The sequence below is a fragment of the Calonectris borealis genome, chromosome 5 (assembly GCF_964195595.1).
Source record: "Calonectris borealis chromosome 5, bCalBor7.hap1.2, whole genome shotgun sequence".
In the NCBI taxonomy this organism is placed as follows: Eukaryota; Metazoa; Chordata; class Aves; order Procellariiformes; family Procellariidae; genus Calonectris; species Calonectris borealis.
Window position 1 is genome coordinate 43475154 of NC_134316.1, and position 27107 is coordinate 43502260.

Here is a 27107-nt window from a genome sequence, read left to right on the forward strand (position 1 = left end):
GTAATATTAATGCTGTAATATTAAAAATTCTTCAGTCTAAGCAGTAAAGGGATTTTAGCTTAAAGTGAAAGTTTTTCTTAAAGACCACATATATTTTAAAAGGGGAGAAAGGTAAAAGATTTTTAAAAAGGGTAGAAAGGAGGACCCTGGGAACTATCAACCTGTCAGCCTCACCTCTGTGCCTAGGAAGATCATGGAGCAGATCCTCCTGGAAGCTATGCTAAGGCACATGGAGGACAGGAAGGTGATTTGTGACAGTAAGCATAGCTTCACCAAGGGCAAGCTATGACGCCTGACCAACCTAGTGGTCTTCTATGATGGAGTGACTATATCAGTGGACAAGGGAAGAGCTATGGGTGTCATCTATCTGGACTTCTCTAAGGCCTTTGACATGGTCCCCCACAACATCCTTCTCTTTAAATTGGAGAGATATGGATTTGATGGGTGGGCTGTTCGGTGGATGAGGAAGTGTTTGGATGGTCACATCCAGAGGGTAGTGGTCAACAGCTCAATGTCCAGATAGAGATCGGTGACAAGTGCTGTCCCGCAGGGGTCTGTATTGGGACCAGTACTTAATATCTTCATCAATGACATAGACAGTGAGATCGAGTGCAGCCTCAGCAAGTTTGCAGACAACACCAAGCTGAGTGGTGCGGTCGGCATGCTGGAGGGACAGGATGCCATCCAGAGGGACCTGGACAAGCTCGAGAAGTGGGCCCATGTGAACCTCATGAGGTTCCACAAGGCCAAGTGCAAGGTCCTGCACCTGGGTCGGGGCAGCCCCCAGTATCAATACAGGCTGGGGCATGAAGGAATTGAGAGCAGCCCTGCCGAGAAGGACTTGCGGGTACTGGTGGATGAAAAGCTGGACACGAGCCCACAATGTGCGCTCACAGCCCAGAAGGCCAACCGTATCCTGGGCCGCATCAAAAGCGGCGTGGCCAGCAGGTCGAGGGAGGTGGTTCTGCTCCTCCACTCTGCTCTGGTGAGACCCCACCTGCAGTACTGCATCCAGTTCTGGAGCCCTCAGCACAAGACAGACATGGACTTGTTGGAATGGGTCCGGAGGAGGGCCACAGAAATGATCAGGGGGATGGAACACCTCTCCTATGAAGAAAGGCCGAGAGAGCTGGGATTATTCAGCCTGGAGAAGAGAAGGCTTTGGGGAGACCTTATTGCGGCCTATCAGTACTTAGAAGGGGGCTTATAAGAAAGATGGGGACAAACTTTTTAGCAGGGGCCTGATGCGATAGGACAAGGGGTAATGGTTTTAAACTAAAAAAGGGTAGATTTAGACTAGATATAAGGAAGAAATTTTTTACAATGAGGGTGGTGAAACACTGGAACAGGTTGCCCACAGAGGTGGTAGATGCCCCATCCCTGGAAACATTCAAGGTCAGGTTGGACGGGGCTCTGAGCAGCCTGATCTAGTTGAAGATGTCCTTGCCCAGGGGGGTTGGACTAGATGACCTTTAAAGGTCCTTTCCAACCCAAACTATTTTATGATTCTATATATCCCACACTATTATAATAGTTCATTCCCACTCCCAGGCTTTGCTTGCTAAGCTAAGTTGCTGAACTCTTCACAGCAGATCCTTTACTAGGAGCAGAGCTAAAAAACAATTTTACAAAATGCTAAAAATGTCCTCAGCTTACTTTTAATTTCAGTTTTTGCCATTATACTTTGCTATCATCAACTTCCTGTCTTTGCTCATTTGGGCAAATATTGTGGAAGTTTGCAATGGAAATAAAAATCAATTAATAATCGACTAATCCTGATTCAAAATTGAAAACGACTGCTTTGTATTTGAAATTCATCTAGTCTTTTTCAGATGAAGACAGCATTTATTCAAATCTTCAAGTTTACCTTAATAGTGGAAAAACAGTTTGCTTCTATAGTCCATTATAATACTTCCAAAGGGAGAGCTTCATGACACAAAGAATAGCTACTCTCAGTTTTTCATGACTAGTAAGTCTTCAAGGGCAAAGCATGAAACAAAAATTTGTCTTTTTTCCTTTTTAGTGTTTATGCTGTATACGATCTGCTTTTCTAGTCACATAGATTTTTTTTTTCCCAAATCAAGGAAGCCTACAATATTAAATCAACTGTTGAGCTTGTGTTTGTGCTAACTGCAGCCAGAAAAACCACTGCATTAGGGCCACTCTTAGGAGATGATGTTATTTTTCATAGTAATCTTCTAAAGCATATTTGGGATACGAGCAACAATTTTGTTCTAATTGCCATACCATCAATCATTTAGAAGAGTCAGTTGTTGCTTGAATAAGATGAGAAATACCTGGTATAGGTAAGCAGCAGAGGGTGCACTAAAACTGCCACCTCAGAAAATGTCCAAGCGTCGGCTGCCGAGTCACTGGCGTTGAGACGGCTTCCTCACATCAGCTTGTACTCCTCCACTACCGCGTCCAGTAACAGGCCTAAAAACTGATAGCCACACATCTGGTTTTAGGAGCCGCTTCTTTTACACAGCAATTTCACCTTGAAAAATAATGGGAGCGAGTTACCTGTTGGCAGACGTGCCAGCAGGCAGAATTACAGAGAAGGGATGAAGTAGCCACATTTACGCTGTTGCACTGAAGGCAAATACTCCTGTGCCCCAGGTGGGGTATCTGGCGATTGCACCTTTGTCCATAGCCACGAGGGAGAGCAAACATGATTCCAGAATGGTCCTTTCATAAAGCACAAAGTCACAATCATCACAGATTTCAGATAAAATTTTATCTGTTTGATTTAGTGGCACATTTTACAGCTCTTGAGATTTCCCCCTCCCTGCTCTTAAGTGAAGATCTTTTGAATTTCTTTCCTGAAGCAGGCACAGTGAAACAAGGCACAGTGATCTTGTTCACGCTGTTTACAAAGGCGGATCACTCCCAGCTTCTAATCAGTACTGCCCCTTCCTCCGACCCACTGAGTCACAAACCCCAATGCCCGAAAGAGTTGTATTTTGGTTATTTTATGTATATAAACTCGTGCCAGAAAATAACCTGTATTCTTTGATTCCATGTATGTTATTTAACATTAAGCTGTATTTATGAATCTTGTATAAAATGGGCTTTAACAACTTGACAAAGTTACTCATCTGCAGTATAATTTATTACCCTATCCACCCCTGTATTTTCACAGAACAAGCTGACAGAGGTTTACTAACAAACAAGAAACCTGCCCCAGGAAGATTGAGAAAATGTAATATTTTTACTTGAGAATTAACATGAGATTTAAGTCATTAACCTGAGAGTTCCAGCAGGTTTTTTTCCAATGCCTTTCTTCCCTTTCTCCTTTGTTGTGATCATGGGTTTCTGCACTGACCTACTGTAATTTCTCCAGAACAGTACTCAAAAACATAGCTCTCATATAGCAAAATTTTATACATTTACTAAAACCAAACTTGTACAGGATCCATGATAATTTATGCACATGCAGTTAAGTCAGGGATGTTGCTTGCAAGCGTTTGTATGAGTAACCACCAATTTCCCAATTAGCCTATTTCAAAACTTTAACGCTCCTTAAAAATCATTTCAGAAAATTAATTACCGCATGATCGTTTTCTACAACATGGGTGAAAATAACATGGTTCACTCAAACCAGGTGCCACATTTGGCACAGGTGGAAGGCCAGCTATCAGAAAGCAGCATATATTATGTCTTGAAGTTTGCATAGAATTCATCCTCATGGCCCAGAGGTTCTCGGTATTTTCCAGACTATGACCACTCTTTCCCACCCTCTTTAAGGCTCAGTGTTTCTTCTGTTGTCAGGGGATTACAAATGTGTGGAAAGACAGAAGCTCAGAATGGCACATAAATAGTTTTAGTAGAGCAGGGAGTCTGCAGCTAGCTTGCAGGAATTAGAAAGACTTCAGCTATTGTCAGGATCAAAAAACATAAGGAAGGTCAATCAACTTTTTTTTTTTTTTTAAGCTTGATATGGAGAGAAGAAAAAAAAAACCACAAAGAAAACCCCTCCATAACTATTACTCTTTAAGAAAGGAAATGAGACTGCCTTACTTCATACTGCATAAGGGTATTAAGTCTGTTAAAGCATTCAGCTCACTCACTTTTTGACACTAAGTGCCAGCACTTCTAAAGAGAAAAGTCCTTTTCCATTTCAAATAATTTCTCTCATGTTTCAACACTGAAGACTGAGTGCAAAGTTAATGATAAAGAATACATTCTACCCCAAATACGTTCTACCCAACCTAATCACACTCAGATTAATTATTTGCTCTACAGAAAATACACTTTATCACCCACAGACTACTGGAATGCAGGATGCTGAGAACTTAGTTGTTAAGTTCCAGGTTCTTCCCAAGAAGGAGGGAGTCGCTGTCCCCCCAACAGCGGGCTATGGTAGCAGAACCGCTCTTTACATTTTCCATTCAATTAAAAGATATAAATTAAGAAACTTATGCATGGACTGTATATTTAGAGAAGACAGACTGTAACTAAATCAACAGCCTATAATCCTCATTTGCAAATAGCTAAGTGCTATGTTTGGCAACCTGGGTAACTCCTATCAGTTGTCTTAAAGCAGCTTGACTATGAAGCAGACAAGTTACAGCAAAGGAAACTCGGGTTTCACTTAGAATTTACTGTAAATAGGGTCACAGTATAATTTAGATTGAAAGGGACCTCAGGAGGTCCCCAAGATTAACCTCCTGCACACAGCAGGATGAGCCTCCAAGGGCTTTATCCAGTTGAAAACCTCCCAAAGATAAGCTGCACAACCTCTCTGGGCAGCCTGTTCCACTGGTTCACTGTCCTCACAGAGGAGTTTCATTACCTTTAATTAGAACCTCTACTTTCAAATTATGCCATCGTCTCTCAAGCTCCCACCACACAGACTACTTTCCTGACAACTTCTCCACTTTTACTGGAAGGCTGCTATTAGCTCCTCCTGAAGTTGCCTCTTCTGTTACACTGAAGATCTTGTTTATAGGCAAAGAGGAAGCTTAACATATACGTAAGCAAAGCTAAGAATTTATTGTTAGCATATGGAAATCTTAACCTAATTCAAGGATCGCTATTAGCCTAGATCTAATTATTACAGGAAAAGAAAAAATAATAATGCAGTTAGAGTACTTTTATACAGAAGTAGTCACAATAATACAGTTAAAATTGTAACACACATTTCTCGGTTTCTATCCCTTTTCTAGGGGTTATTTTCAGCCTTCTATTGCTCCTCTGGATCTCAAAGTCAATAGCTCCAGAGTGCTGGAAAGGATAACATGAAGCTGTGAGCATCTGGAGCCCTTTGCTGGGAGGAATATGCTGCTGCTTTCTTCCTCCTCCCTCTAGGATCCACTTGGGGTAGTTTTTATGTTTGCTAACATGCTTTTACATCTTTCTCTTTCCTCATTGGTTTACAGCTCCACGCTACATCCAAATTTATGATATGTGGTGCCCTTCACATATCTTAGATACGATTTCTTTGTTCTGTTACTCCCTAAACACAGTTTTGTCCAGTTCTGGTTCTGCCTTTTAAAAAGAAACAAAACAAAAACAAACCACCACAACAACAAACCAAACAACAAACACATACTTGACCACTGGTGAGTAACCACTCACCAATCTAGGGTCTCCAGATTGGTGGAGTCATCATCCATATGTACTTCTCTATGTTACGTCCTTTGTTTCCACTTCCAAAAGGTCTCTGCTATCATACCACATCCGCATTTCTCTCCACCACATCATTGTTTTGGTCATAAATACCTCATTCGACATAACTGCTTATTATTCTTACATATATAAAACTATGGTTGCACCACACAAAGGTAAACAGAAGTAAAACAAATTAGCCACAGACATCTGGCCAGTTAGAGAAATCGCTGTGACAGCAAAGCTAAATAAAACAAAGCTACAGGCAGGTCAAGAAAAGTTCAGAAAGGGAAGCCTGATAAGCCTCAGCCCTGAGGCCCTGCAGACTCAGCACTAAGCTTATGGCCTGTTACTAACAACAGTAGTATGGTACTACAGTGCTACACCCTTACCTTCTCCCAACTGAACAAGCCCCAGCCCCTGACCATCTTGGTGGCCCTCCACTAAGCTTGCTCCAGGTGGTTGAAATCTTCCTTGAACTGGGGAACCCCAAAACTGGACACAGTATTGTACACGGGGTCTAACATAAAATGCCAGACACACCATCATAAGTACTATCAATACTCACACTGTCTTCTGTTACTCATAGGTAATTGCAATATATGAGCTATTCCAGGGAAGCTCCTACTTTAATTTACCTCCTTTAATTGCTCATTCTCTTAGCTGGATAGTGCTTCTTCTCAGCAGAAAGGAGAAATGCTAAAGAAAAGTAGTCAAGGGTCCAAAGGCTGGCACATGAGGAACACTAACTTGTTACGGCCCGACACAGTTGGGCCACAGGAGCCTTTAACATCTAGATAGATGCCAAGGCATAAAGAACCCCAAGGGACTATCTAACAGCTGACTTTCCAAACAGCTGGAAAAGTTTAAGATTTTAAGATGTTACCACCACAACTCTCTTCATGTTTACTACTGCCGCAGTCCAACTGACAAAGCAGAAAATAAAGCTTTTTTTTTTTTTTGACCCAGATAGCTCCACACAGTATGAGACTAAAGAAATTGCTCATACGATATTCCTTCAGCTTCTGAGCGTGAGGGGGGCTAAAATCTCAAGCGGCTGATGATGGTGGTAAGGTAGAACCAGTGAGTGCTTAACCATTCCAGCTAAAAATAAAAAAAGAAAATTCACCCATTTATTTGGCTACTTAAGCATCTCCCTTTAAAAGACTAAGTTACTGTGCTGAAGGTAGTAAGACTGCCTATGTATCAGTAGTTTAAGTATCAAATTTACAGCACTTTTTTCCCTACAATTAAAACGCCCAAAATTCAAAGCTTAAAGTGGTCTGAGACAAGGCTAACTATGTTCCAGTTAAGATGGGGGGAAAAACAAAGATGCCAAAGCCCAATTTGAGATGACATCCATGTGCCTTTTTATTCCCCAGCATGTATAACCAGTGAAGGATTTGTGCAGACTCTTCATTTTCAGTTCTCCCCTTCTTCTGCTTCCACCTTCTGCTAGGAGCAAACTAGCTGTGAAGCACTTTCTTCACAGCTAGTTCATTCCTTTTCCTTTGAGGCACATTTTTTCCTTTGGTTGACTATCCTTCCCAAAGCCAGTTAAAAACTGTCAACCCATCTTCAAGACCCTCTGTCCTAAAGATTCCTTGAGAATCTGTCACCTTGCACAGCAGCTTAAAAGCATATGCACTTAAAAAAGCTCATGAGGTGGAAAACTTAAAATGTATTTTGTTGTTCAAGGTGCATCAAAGGAACACTTTGCTAATCAAATCTCAGTTACAGCTCTTCACTCTACAGTGTAACAGGCTGAGTCTTCCAGCCTGTTCCATGATAAATCTATAGAGACAATTTTGTTTCACAGACAGCCCCACATGAACTCTATAGACACACACACACAGTCTCAGAAAGAACGTATGTTGGGAAATGCTGCACTGCTCGTGGTAAGCCACCACGTCTGCGAGACAAATTCTGTGTGCTGCATGTAGGAAGGGGGATGGGGAGAGGGCAGTACATGCAGGGAAGACAGACAAAACTGGAGAAAGCAATATGAAATTACTTATAGAATCACAGGATAATTCAGGTCAGAGGGGAGCTTAGGGAGGTCTCCAGTCCACCCTCCTGCTCAAAGCTGGGTAAGTTACAAGGTTAGATCATGTTACTTGTGACTTAATCCAGCCTTCTCTTGAAAACCTCCAAAATAGAGACAGAACAATCTCTCTGGGCAACCTGGTGCTCTCTCTGACTGTGCTAAGGGTGAAAGTTTTTCCTTACATCTTGGCAGAACTTGTCCTGTTTCAACTTATGCTGTTGTGTCTCATCCTCCCACCAAGCATCTCCCGAGAACAATCTTGCTTCATCTCATTCAGTAGCTTCTCTAAGTTCAGCTACATGCTTCAGCATCTTTGATTACAGAAGCAGTGTGGATTTCTACAAGACAAGCAAAGTCTGTGTTTTTAGTGAGATGCAGCAGAGGTACAAGTGAACTGACTTTCCAAGGGGCTCTGCTTGATTCTAGTGATAAGGAGGTACTCCAGTCATTAGAGAGTGATCCAGGAGTCAACAGCCACTCTTGCAAAAGAGCGGACTTACTTTTCATTAATTATTTTACGGTACTAGTATTTTAAATAAAATCATCCAGACTGATAAATGAAGTGTCAGTTTCTGGGAAAAAAAAAAAAAAAAACAACAGAAAAAAAAAACCCAAACAAACAAAAAAACCACAACCAAATTCCAGACAGTAAACCCTTAGCACCTCAGATCAAGGGATAAACAATCAACCTTATTAAACCAACAAACCAAGTTTATTTATAGAATTCTGTACAATTGTGATGAACTATGCTAGGACACCAATGAAACAAAGCAAACAAATCTCTCCCTCTCTAACGAGTGGGAGGTGTAGTCACTCACCTTTACATGCACTTAAAGGAAAAAGGATTACAGCTTTCATACACAGTTCTGTAACTATTCAAGAGTACTTTCTTGACGTATTATTCTCAATATAGGAGGTTTGCATGATAATTTACTGACTGTTGACTCTTTTAAAAACAGTATGTCAGCAGAATCCAGAGACTTTGAGAGGGTAAGTGGCAGTTTCATAGTTGCAGATAACTAGGACATAGTCCATCATTCAGATCTGCATTCTAAACTCACTGCATCTCCTCTGTTTCGGTTATCTCCACTAAAAGTTACTTGCAACACTGTACGGGTCTCGTCGACCTTTTGGCTGTAGTACAGACTGTTCTTGTGTTACCAAATGTATAAGTTACCTAAAACCAATACATCAAGGGCGAGCATATTAAAAATACTGAATTTGAGTTAGCTTTACCTTTAGAGACCACTTGTCACTGTGCCTCAGAGCTCTGAGGCATTTCTGTGGAAAAATCAGTTCCTGAATTGCTTGATTTTGCAATTATTTCTGCAAAGCATTGGGGAGTGATTATTTTGAAAACTGGCTATTGCAAAATAAGTTTAGATTTTTTTATTACAAATCTGTAACATCATTGAAGCTGTTGAAAAAAAAACCAAAATCATATCAAATGCATATCTACACAGTGAATCACGATGTCTCCTATGAAGTTATCACGGTAGATTCCATAAATCCACTCTTAAAAAGTTAAAAGTACATATATGTGAGAGCCTACTACAACTCCAAAGAAGCTGCTAAAATAGGCCATCAAATAAAGCAGTCTATGATTACATATTTACAGAATAACCCACATGTGTCTTAGAACTATGGACTATTCAGTAAATAAGTATTAAAGGATTCCTAATTATTTGTTTACATGGTAGGTAAGAGCTGCTTCATAGGTTGACTTTCTTTTTATACACAGTTCATAGTATCAATCTGCACACAATTACATGATGTTTCTTTAAAGCTACTGTTAAAAAAGAAAGAGAAAGTTAAATAAGAACTAGATTAAAGTTTCATTAAGAATCCAACAAGAAAGTATCAAACACAGGTTTAAACGTAACCAGTGTATGATTTCAGAAAAACAGTAATGCTCTGACACAAGAAGAGCATCAGCATTTTCCCTCTTCAGGGTCCCCCAGAAACATTCCTATCCAGTTCAGTGCTTAAGTTATTATATACGTACTGCCTGAGTAGGAACAAACACGTGCTTGCACGCTTACCTGAACGAGGGCCTCTAACCTTTTAGATTTCTAATTCTCTTTTAATTTAGTTCTTAGCTCCATATATTCAGTTGTATCTTGTTTGGAAAAGTTCTTTGTTAAATGTCACTTATATTTACACTTCGATTTTTTTTTTTTTTTTTTTTTACACCTGAGTGATAATTTAGCTGTCACCTTGTGTCCAGTCAAATATTCCATAAAGCCATACAATTCTTGTGCTAGTGTTGCACTCCACTTGTACCAGTTTATATATGAAAAATGTGCATCGGCTACCTCTCGTACATTACCCCCTGACCTTTCTACTATGTCCTTACTGCGTCCTTCCCCTTCCACACAAAGTGATTTTTTTTTTTTTAATTTTTTGTTTGTTTATAGAAGCCCCGTTTAAATGGTTCACAAAGCAAGAAACAAAGTGAGCTGGAGCCCAGTGAAGACACGATGACTTAACAAATATCTAATATTGGAGGCTTGGAGAAGAAATTAAAGCCCAACCAATGAGCACCCCAGGGCCATCCCAGAAAAAACTACTCCACTCAGTTACAGCTGGAGACTCCAGATGTCCTACAGATGACAAGTCCCACATCAAGAGCTGTGTACCTCTCTCTCATCAGTTAAGTGTAAGTAAAAAAGGGAACATGAAGTTAAACAGCTATATCAACCAAGCCGTTTTAGTAAGAAGAATCACATTTAATGAGTTTCTTTCTTGCAATTTCAGATGCTCAAATACAGCTGGTAGAAATTCAAAACAGCCGTAAAGAACTGTGACAGACGGATACAAATAGTACTGCAGCTTAAAAATGATAAAAAACACCTGAAAAAAAGTCACACAACCCTCCCAAAAAAATTTACACTTTGAACCTAAGCCAGTTTTTGAAGATTCCCTTCTCCAAAGCTAGGATGAAGGAGGAAGAAGAGGAGGAAGAAAGTGCAGATGACCTTCCAGCCACAAAGGTCTTGCGCCAATGTTTATTCACCGTGCCTGTGGTGGTATATAAAGGGAGATCACCAAGTGCTGATTCTGCGACCACCAAGAGATTCCTATGGAAATCCAGACCTCAGGCTAATACTGAACACAGAGTGGACCAACGAGCTGCATCAACAAAATAAAAACAAAACTCAAACTAAAAGAAATGGGAAAACCCCAAATAGCACAGATCCACATTTGTGAGGGGGGCAGGAAGAAAGGGCAAGAAGGGAGGTCTATACAGTAAATAGTTGAATGGTTTATGTTACAGATGACTGGCAGTTTTAAAGAGTCTCTTCCCAGCTCCACTGCTGCTCCAACCCAGAAGGGAGAACTGAAAAGGGAGGAAGAAAAGGTAGGACATCGCCATGGAGCATGCAGGATCAGAAGCAGCAGAGTGGGCATGCTCAAATAAGCCCCCGCCTCTTTTTGTAGTCCTCCAAGTTCAATGATCGCCGAGGGGCACCATCTTTTGCTGGTGGAGCCTTGGAGGTGATGGCCAGTGCCTTAGATTCTGTTGGGGATAAGAAAAGAGTTGAGGACCGAAATACATGAAAACTACAGATTTTTACTTGCTGCTTTTGCTGACAATTTCACCATAAAATCACGTTTGGCTTCTCTAGTATACATCTGGTTAGATAATACAAGCAGTATCTGGTAGCTTATCTTCATAGATAAAGCATGTGCAATTTTGACTCTGTTTGTTAATCCAGCTTTCTGCTAAGAAGTATACTTCCATTTCTTAAGAAAACTACTCTGTATCACACTGAAATCACAATACAAACAGAGGCTTCAGACTCAGTTCCGGGTAAATCGTTATCCCATGAGAATAGCAAGCACAAAGAGACAGATAATAAGTGGACAGAAGTCAAACTTCCTATCTATGTCTACAATACACATTTTAACCACGCCCAGGTTCTTCTGTTAAGAAAGGAGACTGCACAAAGCAAGATGCCAAAATGGTGTTCTGTCTGAGAAAAAAAAACAGAACAGCCATACTTAAACCTCTACCTGTATTGTGTCTCTTTCATCCTTCTCTTTCTGGTTTTCAGTGTCCTTTAGTGCCTAAACTTCATCTGCTTGCTAACTCTCTAAAGCTCAAGACTCTCACTATCTGCTTCAGGAATTCTCCTATTCTTGGCATCCTACCTCATTCTGTAGTCTTACATCCAGAGTTCCAAACTTGACCTAGTTTGGAAAGACAACCTCTCCTACTTTCCCTTCTTGACAAGATTTTAAGTCTTTGTGCGTTCTTACAGTACTTCCTAAATTGTTGTCCTCCAAGAAACTTCAGCTCTAATCCTTCCAGTAATGCAAGAAAATAAAAGCCTCATGAGTCAAACTGCACTGGTACACTCCCCATGCTTTCCCTCCACTGGAAAACAGCATGATACGATGAGAGGAAACTGCCTCAAGTTGCACCAGGGGAGGTTTAGATTGGATATTAGGAAAAATTTCTTCACCGAAAGGGTTGTCAAGCATTGGAACAGGCTGCCCAGGGAATTCAATGAGTCACCATCCCTGAAGGCATTTAAAAGACGTGGCGCTTAGGGACATGGTTTAGTGGTGGACTTGGTAGTGTTGGGTTAACGGTTGCACTCAATGATCTTAAGGGTCTTTTCCAACCTAAATGATTCTATGACACTAAACTGTTCTTGCCACACATCTCAGGCACTCGAAGTCAAGATCACAAAGAGGAAGGGTCAGCAAGTTTGTGTCTATAGGCATACCTTCACACCCTGCCCAGTGTTTTGGTTCCCCTAAAATTTTCCTTCAATACCATCTGCAATACCAAAGTTAGGGAACAGCAACTTGGTAGAGCAGCAAGTTCAAAATCAAATAAAAATACTTCAGCATAGCATATACACAGATTATGGAACAGGACATCACAGACACCCAAAGCTTATCTGTCCTCAAAAGTGATTAGACAAATTAACGAATTAAGTATTAAGGTAGATATCAAGGCTTATTAAATACAACACTCTCATCTGTTCCCCAAAGATTATGCCAGTCATAGATACTGTAGACTGGAAGAGTACATCAGAAAACACTCATTACCTCCTTTTCTCCCTAGGCATTTGGAGTCAAGGATATGGGGATACGCAGGCTTTCAGTCTGACACAATACAGTTGTTCTTGTTTCCTCAATGGATGTCACTAGCACACATCCTCTCCTCCTCAGTTCAGGATACTTGCCAAGATGACAAACACGGAGTCCTTACTCCCATTTTCAAAAGCCCACCAATGATTTTGAAAGAACTATTCTGGAAGAAATAAGCTCTACCATAATGAGCTGGACAATCACATCCCCAAACTCAGCTGGAACACTTACCTGAACTGGGAACCTGAAGATCAATCTTTACATCGAAGTCATGCACTTTGAAAAGATCTTCTGAGAGGTCACTGGCTGATTTAGAGTTCACATCTTTATCCTTCCCTTGACCCTGAAATAAAAACTACAGGTAAGTCTCCAACCCTCATCTGTCCAGATAAATAGAGATAAAAATGCTTTTTCCCCACCTCTGTCACAAACATACTTAGTTTAGGTTTCATACTGCTAGAGAAACTTAATTTTCTTTCCCCAAGAAAGAAAAAGCTGATTCTTTTCTATGATAATGCTCTACAGGATACCTATTTCTAGAAGTGAAGCATGCACATCTATTACTCATAAGCTTCTAGAGCAAAATGGTGACAGTGGGAGGAACGTAACAGAGACAGAAATGGAAACTTGCCTTACTCATGTCCTTTGGAGCATCTGGTAATACACCAGACCCGTATTTTGCATTTAGCTGGGCAAGGATGGCAGCTTGGACAGCAGGATCTCTGGACTGCAGAGGGGAAAAAGAAAAAAAAAAAAAGAAAGAAAGAAAAAAAATCACTGTATTTAAACTGGTGAAAACTATATTGCCATTTTGTTAAAAAAGCACTCATATCCATGAAGCTAAAACCATAAGAGGCTGTAGATCAGTTAGCCCAATCTTCAGGATCTCAGAGACAACTGAAATCATCCTGATACCCGTGTAATGCATCTGATAGTTACAAACGAAAAGTTATCCTTCAGAAGGTTTTCCTTTGAGAAAATGAGAAATACATTTCCTGTTGATGTGGTTTGCTCGCGTGACTAGTCTTAACACTATTGTTAGATGTATTTGCTTTCAGCTTACAGTTCTGGCTGAAACACTACTAGAGAAAAGAAATCTTTAGAAGACTATTTTCTTTACATAATAGTTGTCTACCATAATAAAGCTGCTCAGTTATGATTCTTTTCTAATAAAGAATTATTTCAGAAATAATTATTTAATTCAAGCCCTGCAATATAATTCCTTTTCTATTCCCTTGCCAGTTTGTGGAGACTGATGAAAGCCAACCTGACCAGGTTTGTTTTGTGTTTTTTTTTTTTTTTTTAAAGTACTGATACCAGAACTGTATACTATTCCAGAACAGGCCTCAACAAAGCCATATTGCTTAGAAGTAGGAGCTGATTACCTTGTTATCCATCATTTATATAGCTGGGGACTGCAGTAGCACATTTTGCCACAGTATCACGGGGGAAGTTAGTGTTAAACTACTTTATCCACCGCAGGCCCAAAATGTTTAGTCTCCTCTCTCCTTTCACAGATCTTTCAGGAAAGTTTCAACTAATTAGAAGCGAAACTCACACCTAAAGCAAATTGTCTTCCCAGAGCTAACTAAATCTGAGTAATTCTATGTAGAAGAGCTCACTACAGAAGTCTAAACCACAGTTGCTTCTCCATGTACATACCCACATCACTTATGTCCTTCACACTTTGCATTAAAAAAAAATACTGCTTTTTCCTTCTTTTGGGATAGTGAGACCAGGATCTCACTCAACTATATCTCACCCTGGCATCTGGAGCGTTAATAGCATATGGCATAGTTGGGAATGAATGCAAACAACATTTTCCTTCCTACATTGGTTTTGTTTCTCTGCAAATTGCCTCAATTGAACTTAAGTATTACACTCACATTAGACACTATTGTGGGTTTGCACTGCCGCCTAGTGAATGGGTCCATTTGTTGGTTTTTCATGCTGTGACTTTCAGCCTGATGAAAAAGCACATGGTTTTGCAGAGTTAGCTACTTGCACCCTTGTAAATCCTTCCACAGCACCCCGTCCATGCAAGCACTCATCAGCTATATTTAATATCAAGATCAGAGGAAAAGCAGCAACAGCATTACAGATTAGAAAGATTTTGACACACCCACAGTTCCATGCTTCACAGGGCAAAACTGTCCTTATTGAATATAACACAGAAAATAGGTGCAAAACTCTCAGGATAGTTAAGGCTTAACCGTTTGTTAACAAGCTTAACTCTTGCTTAATAGAAGTGTCACTGCAGAGAATTGAATATTTTCTTTACTATTTTATTATCTGAAGTCTCCTTTCTGATTTCTTTCCCATACAAAATGCACTAAGTCACTATTACAGTCAGTAATCTGCCGATAATTGAATTGATCAAAAGGATAAAGCAATCTGTTTTAAAATCATGTCATTTGCCTATATGAAAGATTTTATAGATCATTAAAACAATTGAATAACTTCACCATGCAATTATCTCCCTTTGCATCATTTCATCTCTACTGGTACAGAAGTATTAATTCAGCACTATTTACCACAAGAGCCTTCTCAGACTCAACGATATTCCATTCTCTATTTCTCTGGTTGATGTAACTGCAGAAAGGAAAAAATGAGGGTGGGGGAAAGAAAGTGACTGTCATTTATCAATCCCTACACAACAAAACGCCTGACAGCATTCTTGCAGCTTCATCCTGATCACAATTACTCTTATGGCAACACAACTGCTGGGTACGGGGAAGAGAGTTTACATTTTTTACAGTTTTAACTGAATGACAGATACAAGGAAGTGAAGATAGGCAAACACTAATAGAGCCATCATGATACACATTTCATCAATATATTGTACAGGAAAGAAGAGACAAAATCTTGCAGTTAATTCACTGCAAGAATGAGTGCAGCATTAGTTTCCCTTCTCTGAATATTTTGATTGATACTATTTAAGAGAGAAAATTCCCAATATCTGGTTCTTACCTGATTGCAGAAATGTTTTTTGTTCTTTGACGATCCAGGGCCTCTGCTCTCTCTTCAAGTTCATTAAGCTGATCTTGAATCTGTTTGGCCTTATCTTGGTCCCCCAAGTCTTCAGCCATAGCCTTCAACCAAACAGTAACTCATTAGGCACTATTCTCTACCACAGAGCTAGTCAGAGAAACGAGGGATAGACCCATGAATCAGCCAGCTAACCCTTTTCCAGTTGCAAATGTTCTACCCCACATGGTAAGAATATAACAAAGAGCTAAAGTCTCCTTACAGCTTAAGGCAAAACAGGACTTCTTACTCTGAACACCTTTGAAACCCCTTAAACTAAGGAAGACTTAGGAACACTAATACCAGCATGAGAAGAGGAAGTCAGTCAGATGATTTAAGTCACAGGTTTGATTAAAATTTAATATCACTATTTAACAGCTCAGGAAAAGAATGAGTATTTCTGCAACTGTCAGTTGCCACTTATTTCAGGGAGTTGGAGAGTCCCTACCACACCACCAGACCCATAACAGTAGCTTATTGTGCCACCTGGTGACAACAAAAAGCAATTGCACTCTTCTGCAATGGAAAACTAACAATTTACATATTTGTGCATGGTAAAATGATGATCAAACAATACAGTTAAGCCAAAGAATGTAGAACTAAAGATTAATGCAAACTCTTTGTTTTTACTGTATATGAAGCACGAATGTCTTGAAAAAGGACTGCACAAACAAAAACAAACAAAACATGTTATGTCTATCTTTATCTTCGGAGATACTTAAGACTGCTTGTTTACTTGACTTCTTGGCTTTGGCTTCTCAGCACTGTTAGGTCTATTCGTTCCAGGAGGTCTACATGTAAAACAGTTCAGTGGCAAGTAAATCTTTCAGCAACGTATTCTTTTCAATGTAAAGTACTGGCCATAAAGTGACAATTCAGTCACTCCTGATTAAAAAGCAATTTAACACGACTTTTATTTTTCCTAGTCTAAAAAGTATAGGAAATCAACTTTCAAATGTTATTATGGGGTATCCTGAAGGAAAAAAGAGAGTTTCTAAAGCAGAACAGCTTAAGATCATCTTCTTTAAAGAACAGAAAAAGAGACAGCTATAATTGTTGGCAACTGCCCTTAGAAAAAGAATGTAATAGCTTTAACTGGGTTCTAAGTGTTCTGAACCCAGCAATGAACCTTGAGATCCACCTTTTAGCTGCATAGTTAAAGTCGAGCTTACTGCTGACTACTGCCAAAATCCAGATGAGCTCCAGTTCTTCAAAATCAAAGACTGCATTAAGCTTGCAGGCATCATCTCATCTCTCACCTTCTCCTTTAACAGCTGAGTTTTCTTCATAGCATAATTTGGAGGTGCTTTTCTGAACCTTTCCTTCTCTTTCACGATCTGTAAGATGCAGAGGAAACAGCAAGAATACACAAATATGAAATGTCTATTTCAATATTTGGACACTAGAAGCAACAGACCAATATCACCTAAGAAATGTACTTACTGCCACGGAATTTTACTCATGCTCTTTCTCTGCTGCATTTTTTAATTTGTGACTTGGTAATGAGTTACAGCTCCATTCCCCTCACTTACGACCTACAAAAATCTAATGCTAATCACATTTGGTCCTTATTAAGCAAGTATTAAACTGCAGAAACTGTGATAAATGCATCTATCATGATGCTGTTAGTTTTCAGCACTTGAGAACTAAGTTGCCATACTCAGGCTAGGAGTTCAGAGCTCTGCAACACAAGTTCAAGAGGAGATAACAGGGCACAAAGGATGAAGTGAAGCAGGAGTGAGCACCAAACAACAGCTGGATCACCAAGCTACTCTATCCAGTTATGCAACTTCATTTTGAGCCGTTTATTTTCTTCTTAGGAGGCAAATACCATGATCATTTTGCTTTGTAACAGCTAGTGCTCTACTCCCTGAGTTCCTGTCACCTTTAAGCACTGCCACAGCCTCACTACAACACTACTACTGTTTACCTCCTCAATGTCCTGGTCATTAAACTTGTAGTTGAGGGCTTCTTTGATGGACACTTCTTTCTTGTTTATTTCATCTAGTGTGGGCAGCTGCATCCCAGCAGAGAACATCTAAACACAAGAGAAAAAGAGGTTACTTTCCACTTAACGTGTCCTTGGCAGAAGGCTGTTAACAAGAAACTAAAGTCTGGCAAACTTACCGCTTCCTTCCACTTCATAAACTCACTTTCAGTAAATTCCTGATTCGAGACAAACTCCAAACGAAACACACGCGAATCACTGCCATGCCTGCAAAAAGAAAGTGTAACAACATCCCTCTCTGATGGTACAGAGCTGTGGTTTTGGATCTATAGGTGTATATGGGCTTCAAGAAGCCCAAAACCAGACTCTTAAGGCTGCTCTTGTGGCTTGCATGCTATCTATTCCTAACTCAGTCGGGTCAGCCACAGTTCAGGAGCCTGCATCAGCTATTAGTAGTAATGCAAAGGAATACTAGACACTGAGCCTGCAGTAAACAGTCGCTCAGTTGTGGCAGTAAAACCCTCGGGAGGAAACAGAAATAGACCTCTATCACACCCAAATCTTACATACTCTATTTGGTGACCCATGGCATGGTCTTCGGAAACAGAAAGCTCCTTCATCTTTGGACCCGGAGAAATAACCTTTAAGCAGTACTGAATTACACAATGCTGGAGCCAACCCCTATCTAATTTTTCATTCATTGGCCAGTCAAAGCCAGAAATCCCTAAACATCTTCTGCAGAGCACTACCTTCGGCACTACCAGCTAAACTACTACACTGCTACTAAACAATACTAAAATTTGGTGCCATGATGTAAATTTCACTCAAAGCATGGAGCTCTATCCTGAGGTAGCCTAAGAAGTTACTGAATGTCACAATGGATTTAGGTAAGACTTTTGGTTTTTTACTCCATACTTGCACCCACATGCATTCTCCACATGCCCTCCTGTTTCTCCCAAATGGTTAATGTCCTATTGTCGTATCTCACCAGGATGTTTTGCATCATAACTGTTAATCTTCACCTCATGATCCTTATAAGGGCCATAAGAACAACTGAGAAATCCGATGCTACATTCACCTTTTTCCCCTCCAAAGTACCATTTTATGTTGTAACATGTATGCCAGACCCAATCATGTATGCCTTTAAATGATCCGTATTTCTAACATCCTATTATAACAACAGTGGAGAAAAGATTAAGAGAGTATTGCAAAGCTCAAGAGGCGTATACAAACAATCATGGGTTACTAAGGCCAATGGAATTGCTCAGATGTCAACACAATCACAAGTCCCTGCATGAGACTTTTTTATAATTTCCATTACACCCAAGGGGAAAAAAACCCAAACAAACCCAACCCCAACATTCTAGCAGTAAGCGGCATGGCAAGGCCCAGTCTGCTTTTTAGCTCTCATCTCCAAACCACACACAGAAGCTTATTTGCTATGAAAAGGACAATGATTCATGAACTGATGAGGATTACTTTGGTATCTTACCGCAACTGTAGTCCTTTGTTTGTCCGGGTACCACCAAGCTGGTAAACCTTTGCAGTCTCTACCACACCAGTTATTTCAGCAACCTATATCACAGAGTAAAATACACAAGAGGAAGGATGCAAGAGGGATTTTTTTTATGTTCCTGGAATATATCTGGCATATTCAAGCCTTTCCACTTAGAGATCAAAAACCTTAATCTAACTAACAATTCTAACTAGATCAAGGAAAGCAAGACACTTCAGTGTACATTATCAGGTACGGAATTTGTTGCTTCACGCATCACCTTTGAATTGACAAATTATACCACCTGAATGCTTGATGCAGTTTTTCTATCTTCTCAGTTTGGCCTTCCTGACCAAGGAAGTGATGTACACTCTCCTACTTTTTCTATTTCCTTTTCAATTAATGCTGGTTTGGGTTAACGTATGTCCCAACTTAAAAACACCACTGCTCCTCACATACTAAACATAGCCCCTCTGGGGACCTTTTTAATGCAATTTTAGAGAATATTATTGCATCCTATGATTGTGCAGTTACAGGCAATGAAACAGAAAAACAAAACTGTGTTCTCAATCACCTTCTCTTCTGAGGCACACTGATGTACTAGAAACACTTTGTAAAAAAAGAACCAAGACCATGCAGTAACTTGGGAACATTCCCAGAAATAGGAAGTGAATGTTACTCATCCTTACTTGGTCAAAGCAGAGTCCTGAATTCTAGTTTGCAATACAAATGATGAGACAAGACAGCATGAACCAAAGCTGGAAGAACAGGCTTTGTTAGTGCTCCCTCTCTCTCACTAAATATACCTCTTCACCTAGCTGGTCCCATAGATTTATTTATTTTTAAACCAGTCTCCTCCACTTCTTTGGCAGCAATTACGTTTTCTGGTTATAAGCAATCTTTTTATGTTAATCACTCAAACAATCACAGGTACCTGAGAATTGCTAAGCTGCAAATATTGTATTACAGCACTATAAAAAGAACTAAATCCCTTGGAACTAAACTCACCCGATAAACAGGTTTGCTGTTGTGATTTCCAATGCCAATACGGACAAAGCAGCCAGTGACTGTCTTGGCAAAGAAGGGCATATGACACCAGCGTTCCAGCTTATGTCGCGATAACCGTACTCGGTTCAGTTCTTCAGGCAAGGACACTGGCTGGGATTTAGGAGGAATTTCTTCTTTCCTGATTTGGGAAAGGTGAGAAGGAATAAAGAAAAAAAAGTAGAGACATAATCACGAAAAAAGGGGTCCTGAACAAGGTGCAGCATGAGTGCTAACTATTTAAATGACTAGTAAAAGGAAAGATGCATCATGCGCTAGTTGACTGGAGATATGTGAATTTAGCATTCATGAGAAAGACAATGCAACGTCCCAAACTTGCTACCCACTGCCCCTGCTACCACAAAGCAGAAAGACTCACACAGCAAGGCAGTTTATAGGCCAACGCTTTAAGGTAAGCCAGCACATATCTCTGTCCTGCTAATATCCCTATGGCTGCTAAACTGTAGGACTAAACAAATCTGTAAACAACAGTGTAAATGGGGCTAAAGGTAACGGCAGGGAACTGAAGATACAAACCCATCCAAGGTTAAATCAGTCCCATGCACCATGATACAGAAGCGTGCAAGTGTGCCCAGAGGCAAAACCACTTTAGAGACATTGAACTGCCCCCAAACAATCCTCTAAAACGGCATGTGTCTACATAAAGTGGATCTCTGTTTTTGAACACACACTTACGAGTAATCATAGACCAATGTTTACTACTTACTCTTCCTCTTCATCAGAGGATGAGGATCTGGATGAGCGATCACTTTTCTCACTAGACTTATCATCCTCCTCCTCCTCTTCATCATCAGAGTATACTTCACTAGTTTTTAATGGCTGTTTTTTTGCAAGCAATTCAGCTGGGGGAAGGAGGAGAGAGAACAAGGGAAAAAAGCAAGCGGTAAATTTTTTATGGAAGCTTCCTTTTAGAGCTGAAACTTCGTTGTTTTTAAAAAAAAAGAGGCAGATAGCTGTTCATTTTACACTGGATACAAGTGCCACATGTTCAAATCCACTAGTAGGCTAAGCAGTCCATTGTATATATTCAAAGAGAGAAATCAAAGTATTTTAAAGCATCTTAAATCTCAGTTGTACTTATCTTCAGCCTCCCAACTTGACTGCGCATAGCAATACAAGATGGGCATAACAACTCGATATACAAGATAAAACTTCTATGATGAGATAACTCATTGTTATCTTGCAAGGGAAAAAAAAAAAATCTCATGTTTGCAGAGGAGCAGTATTGGGTTGGCGTGGCAAGGTTTTGGTAGCGGGGGGCCTACAAGGGTTGCTTCTGTGAGAAGCTGCTAGAAGCTTCCCCTGTGTCCAATAGAGCCAATGCCAGCCGGCTCCGAGATGGACCCGCCGCTGGCCAAGGCTGAGCCCATCAGTGACGGTGGTTGCACCTCTGTGATAACATATTAAGAAGGGAAAAAAACCGTGCACAACTCTAGCAGAAGAGAGGAGTGAGAATATGTGAGAGAAACAACTCTGCAGACACCAAGGTCAGCAAAGAAGGAGGGGGAGGAGGTGCTCCAGGTGCGGGAGCAGAGTTTGCCCTGCAGCCCGTGGTGAAGACCATGGTGAGGCAGGCTGTCCCCCTGTGGCCCATGGAGGTTAACGGTGGAGCAGATATCCACCTGAAGCCCATGGAGGACCCCACATCGGAGCAGATGGATGCCTGAAGGAGGCTGTGATCCCATGGGAAGTCCGCACTGGAGCGGGCTCCTGGCAGGACCTGTGGACCCATGGAGAGAGGAGCCCACGCTGGAGCAGGTTTGCTGGCAGGACCTGTGACCCTGTGGGGACCCACACTGGAGCAGTCTGTTCCTGAAAGACTGCACCCCATGGAAGGGACCCACACTGGAGCAGTTCGTGAAGAACTGTAGCCTGCGGGAAGGACCCACGTTGGAGAAGTTTGTGGAGAACTCTCCATGGGAGGGACACCACGCTGGAGCAGGGAAAGAGTGTGAGGAGTCCTCCCCCTGAGGAGGAAGGAGCAGCAGAAACAACGTGTGATGAACTGACCACAACCCCCATTCCCCGTCCTGCTGCACCGTTGGCGGGGAGGAGGTAGAGAACTCGGGAGTAAAGCTAAGCCCGGGAGGAAGGGAGGGGTGGATGGAAGGTGTTTTAAGATTTTTTTTTTTTATTTTCCCATTATCCTACTCCTATTTTGATTGGTAATAAATAAGATTAATTTCCCCAACTCGAGCCTGTTTTGCCCATGACAGTAATTGCTGAGTGATCTCCCTGTCCTTATCTCGATGAGCCTTTCATTGTATTTTCTCTCCGCTGTCCAGCTGAGGAGGGGGAGCGATAGAGCAGCTTTGGTGGGCACCTGATGTCCAGCCAGGATCAACCCACCACAGGAGCACAATAAAACCCAGCAGAGTAACAAAAAGGGTTGCATCAAAAGTCCGTGGCAAGATGGAGAAGATGATTTGCCAGTAAAGAAACAAGCAAATGTAAACAAGGTAGCACAAATAAAATAAATACAGTTTGGCTGGTTCAGAGATTAAATAACAGAATCTAAGTGACCAATTCAAATACATGAATTAAACATTACTAAGTGCCATTCAATGGATTGTGATTAAAGTTTGCTTTGTTTTCAGACCATTCCGGGGAGGGGCAGAGGGAGGAATAGAGCATCAGTGGTACCAAACAATACCCTAGGTGATCATGCCCCCTAGGTGGGCAGAAGACCAAGGAAAACACAGACACGGAATTCATCCACTCCAAGGTGTAGGATTGTTGCATTAATTAGAAACAGGAAGTAGCACTTTCAAAAAGCTGTAATGCCTCAAAAAATGGTAGCAATAGCAACACGCTTTCATACCTGTTCTGTTCTTCCTTTTCTCTCTTTCTGCTTTTAACTCCTCCATTGCCTGAGATTTCTTGTCTAGCTTCTCATCCCGCTTTGATCGCCGCTCTTTGTTATGTGACATGACCTAAAAACATGCACAGAAAGTCCCTCAACACCAAGTGCAATCCATAACTTGAAATGCATTAAAACAAAGATTGTTTGCACACTTTGAAAACTTTTCAAGTAGAAACTACTAACAAACTCCATTTTGAAATCAGTTTTTTCAAGTTCATTTTTACAGAGGCTAGGGAGAGGGAAATCAATCTGAAGCATATTTCTTTTTTCTACTTCGTGTGAAAAATAACGAACATATTTACACTTCAACATTTCTGCCACCAAGCTTTAGTCTCAAAACTCCTCCTTAAAGTTAAAAAAGGACTGGAGAAATAAAATGGAAGTATTTCTGCAACTAGCAAATAATGAGGAAAAATTGGATGAATATTCTTCTCATTTGCTTCTCCTTCTGCAAGGCCAAAACACAGCACTTGTTCTCAATCAGCAGCAAAGAGAAAAGTTACATTAAAAAATACTTAAAGCAGGAATAAAATTGTGTGTAAAGTCTGCAATAGGGATCCAAATCTGAAATGTTGTAAGTCGTCTAATATTTTCTGTTTCTAACAGGTCTATCTGGAATACCAGGTAGCACAGAAAGCAGTTTCTACAATAAGCATAAGAGACAGTCATTTGAAGTAAGCCGAAGTAATTTCTGGAAGGCACTGTAAGAGAACTCTGCATAAGATCCTTTTATATATACATATATGTTTATGAGTCTACACATTATGTATTATATATATGGACTATATAAGTATATACACACACGTACACATATGGAGTTGAGGGGGGTAGGGAGATGAGATTCACTCCACTTAACATGTGCCTAAGGGAAAACTCATCTCACCTAATTTGATTTAAGTGTTAAACATCTATTTCACTAGAAAATAACATGGAACTAATTGCCAGCTGGAGATGCCCTCCTCCATTGCACAAAGACAGAAGCGACAAGTGCAAACAATCAACTAGTTCTTAGATGGCTAAAGTTAGGCAAGATGAATCCCATCCCATTCTGGGAGCCTATCTGCCCAGACTCTATAAATAGTTAAGGGCAGGGTCTTAACCATTTGAAACTACAGCCAATTCAGCCATTTGAAACTACAGTTCAGTTACACAGGCCTCACTCCAAAAACTGGTATTATCCTCTTTCTACTGGAGGTGGAAAAACTATAGAACTACTTCTGTTCCTCCTAGCATTCAAGCTTTTCCTTCACACCCCTACCAGTAGAAACTAAGCATTCTTTCCATTTTATGTGTATGCAAAATAATTAAGACAACAGCTGAGCAGTTTCCGGCCTGCTCTCTCAAACTTTCACTTGCAAGAAAGACTGCATATGTAATGTTTCAGACTGAACGACAGAAGTTTGGCAAAAGGAACTGCAAAAGGTTGCTGTCCTGTTCTCATATGGGAGGACTATCACAGCAACTCTAGATATAGCTGCAACTTTGCATTTTTCATTAAAAGGAATTATCAGCGCACGTCTTAGCAGGCCAAAGATGTTAATTTCTTTAAATGAACCGGAAAGGCTAAAGATAGCTTGAGCTTATAAACGTACTAAATTCTGACCTGCTTACCACACTGTTTGACATTAAGGGAAAACATTATGGGAAGAGAGAGGCAGCATCCTATCTCATATTGCCAAGAGAAAAGGGTTTGTTACTAAGGACAGTTTCATTTCCTACCTGGGATTCCTGGATCTGTGTGAGTTTTTTCTTCTCCTGCTCTTCCTCTTGCTTTTTCTTTTTCTCTTTCTTTTCTTTCTTTTTTGCCGTTTTTAGTTTCTTCTTGATTTCAAATCTAGTAGCAAATATTAAAACAAAAAGAACGTATGAAAGAATGCTCTCCCCTGAGTGAGCAAAGTACCGCACAGATGCTATCTCAGCTTAACTTGTTATTAGGCTGTAAGGAACACTTCCACTGCTTGTTGCAGATGGATAACCCTCTAATGCTATCCTGTCCCCCATTCCCATCCCCTCCCTTCCCCAAGAAAAATAAGGTGAAGAAAAGCTGAGCATAGATAAGTGCAGGCTTACAGACAGCTAACCTAAAGGGCTGAGGAGACCACATAGTAATGGCTACTCCCCAGAAATATGTCCTTACTCCATCTTCATCTTTGCCACTGTAGTGACCATTGCGTGCTGCCTCCAACTCTAAAAACAACTCCCTATTTCACATCGTTTGAATCTCAACAGCTAAAAACTCGGTTGTTGAAAGCCACTATCATGCTAATTTTTTCATGCGTAAACTCCAGCTTTCTACTGGCACTGGTCTATATAAGAATGACTGCGAAGAAGTCACAGTGAGTCCTCCTTCAGCAGCTACATTCCAATCAGACTCAGGCAGTTTCTGCAGTCCAATTTAGGCACTTCCATTTCTACCTTCATGAAATATGTCACCCTGAAATCTTATTTTCAGCCACTGTATTCAGAAGAGTAGTGATTTCGCTAGAACTGTCCTGTGACTGAGGTTCCACTGCACCATGGACTGGTCATTGCTTTAGCGAAGTGTGCATATGGACAAACACAAGAAAATAAAAATTACTTAACTTCCAGCAACTGAAATTCAAAATGTGTTATCCACATACATATTACACAGTCCATTCTTCTTCAGTCCTTTACACCTGGTTTTTGTAGACAAGAAACTGAAGTGCCAGATGAGCTCATTGCCCTTTATGCCTTTAACATGAAGCATAAAACACAGGGCACAGGCGCTGTATCACATGCAATGTCTGCTGTAATCCCAATGAACTCACAGCACAATGTACATACAAAGAGCTAGACAGCATTTTGAAAGATTCAACTTACCATAAACTTAAACAACTACCCACCACCACCACCCCCTTAGTTCTACCTGCCAACCCCTTTACATAGAACAGGACAAACTCGTTTAAGATTAAATCAGTAATTCAAGCTTAGATTGTTTAGCTTGTTCTTATCAAGTATTCTCCAGTGTTATTTTAAAAGACAGACATTCAGTCACCATGGAACAGTGAATGAAATCAAAAAATATGGTGTCCTTCTACCTGATCTAAATCCAATCTTTCACTCATTTTGATCCCTTTGAGGAGATCAGCAAACTAGAGAAGACACTGAAAGTAGTATTAAAACCACAGACAGACAGGAAGTGCTCTAACTATGGCTTGGACAAATGGACAGTCTGACAGTAGCTTGTATTGACATGATTTACTCAGCAGATGTCAGTCCTCTAGAGAAATTTCTCAGCAAGTGAGAAAAGAGAGAAGTCACTGAAGAAGGAAGAAACTGACGAAAAGTTGCCCCACACGTGCCAAATCTTTTCTGTTAGACACATGAGAAGAAAAATACTTTTACTACAAGGAAGCTGCCTGACAGGACAGTGTTATAGTAACAAACAAACAAAACCACAACACCTAAGGTAGAAATCCACAAATGATCCCCTGAAAATGACGTATCCAACACCACTCTTCATTATTTCAGTATCTCTCTCTTCTATGAGGGCCCCAACCAGCTTTGCACCCATACACAGCCAACCCTAACACTGCTCTGTGCTTCACCATTGTTCTCTGAAAAATTCCAGCAGCTCATATACACCTTACTCTTTGTTTGCCCTTTTCCAAAGTATCAGCGTGTGACGGCTAATACAAAAAAGACAGAAGAGAAAGAAGTCCTTCTGACTGTCTGGCATCTAGTGTGCGAAGCAGTAATATGGCTACAATGGTAGCCGACAGAACCACACGTATTCAACAGCGGAGAAACTTTCAGAAACTGACTTTTACAAGAACATGCAGAATTCCTGCTGTGTGCTTCTCAACTAGCTACAAGGACAGTTTACGCAAAAAATCTGCAATGAAGCTTAATTCACTTTATCGTGCTGAATGCTTGGACCCCAAACACGAGAGCACAGTCAGCATACTCCTCATACAGCCTGTAT

General features: G+C 40.6%; 1 protein-coding gene across 1 annotated transcript in view; it reads right to left on the reverse strand.

Moving 5' to 3' along the window:
• Positions 1-8347: 8347 nt before the first annotated feature.
• The window catches only part of RTF1 (RTF1 homolog, Paf1/RNA polymerase II complex component), a 33149-nt gene continuing 14389 nt past the window's right edge, over positions 8348-27107 (reverse strand). Inside the window, exons 5-18 of the mRNA XM_075152142.1 lie at positions 24881-24995; positions 23120-23231; positions 21005-21140; positions 20242-20419; positions 19231-19313; positions 17918-18005; positions 17721-17828; positions 17050-17127; positions 15734-15855; positions 15298-15355; positions 14650-14727; positions 13395-13490; positions 12995-13106; positions 8348-11177 (exon numbers count right to left, since the gene is read on the reverse strand). Coding sequence (XP_075008243.1) covers positions 11071-11177; positions 12995-13106; positions 13395-13490; positions 14650-14727; positions 15298-15355; positions 15734-15855; positions 17050-17127; positions 17721-17828; positions 17918-18005; positions 19231-19313; positions 20242-20419; positions 21005-21140; positions 23120-23231; positions 24881-24995 — 1471 coding nt within the window. The 3' untranslated portion in view covers positions 8348-11070. The remainder of the gene's footprint in view (positions 11178-12994; positions 13107-13394; positions 13491-14649; positions 14728-15297; positions 15356-15733; positions 15856-17049; positions 17128-17720; positions 17829-17917; positions 18006-19230; positions 19314-20241; positions 20420-21004; positions 21141-23119; positions 23232-24880; positions 24996-27107) is intronic.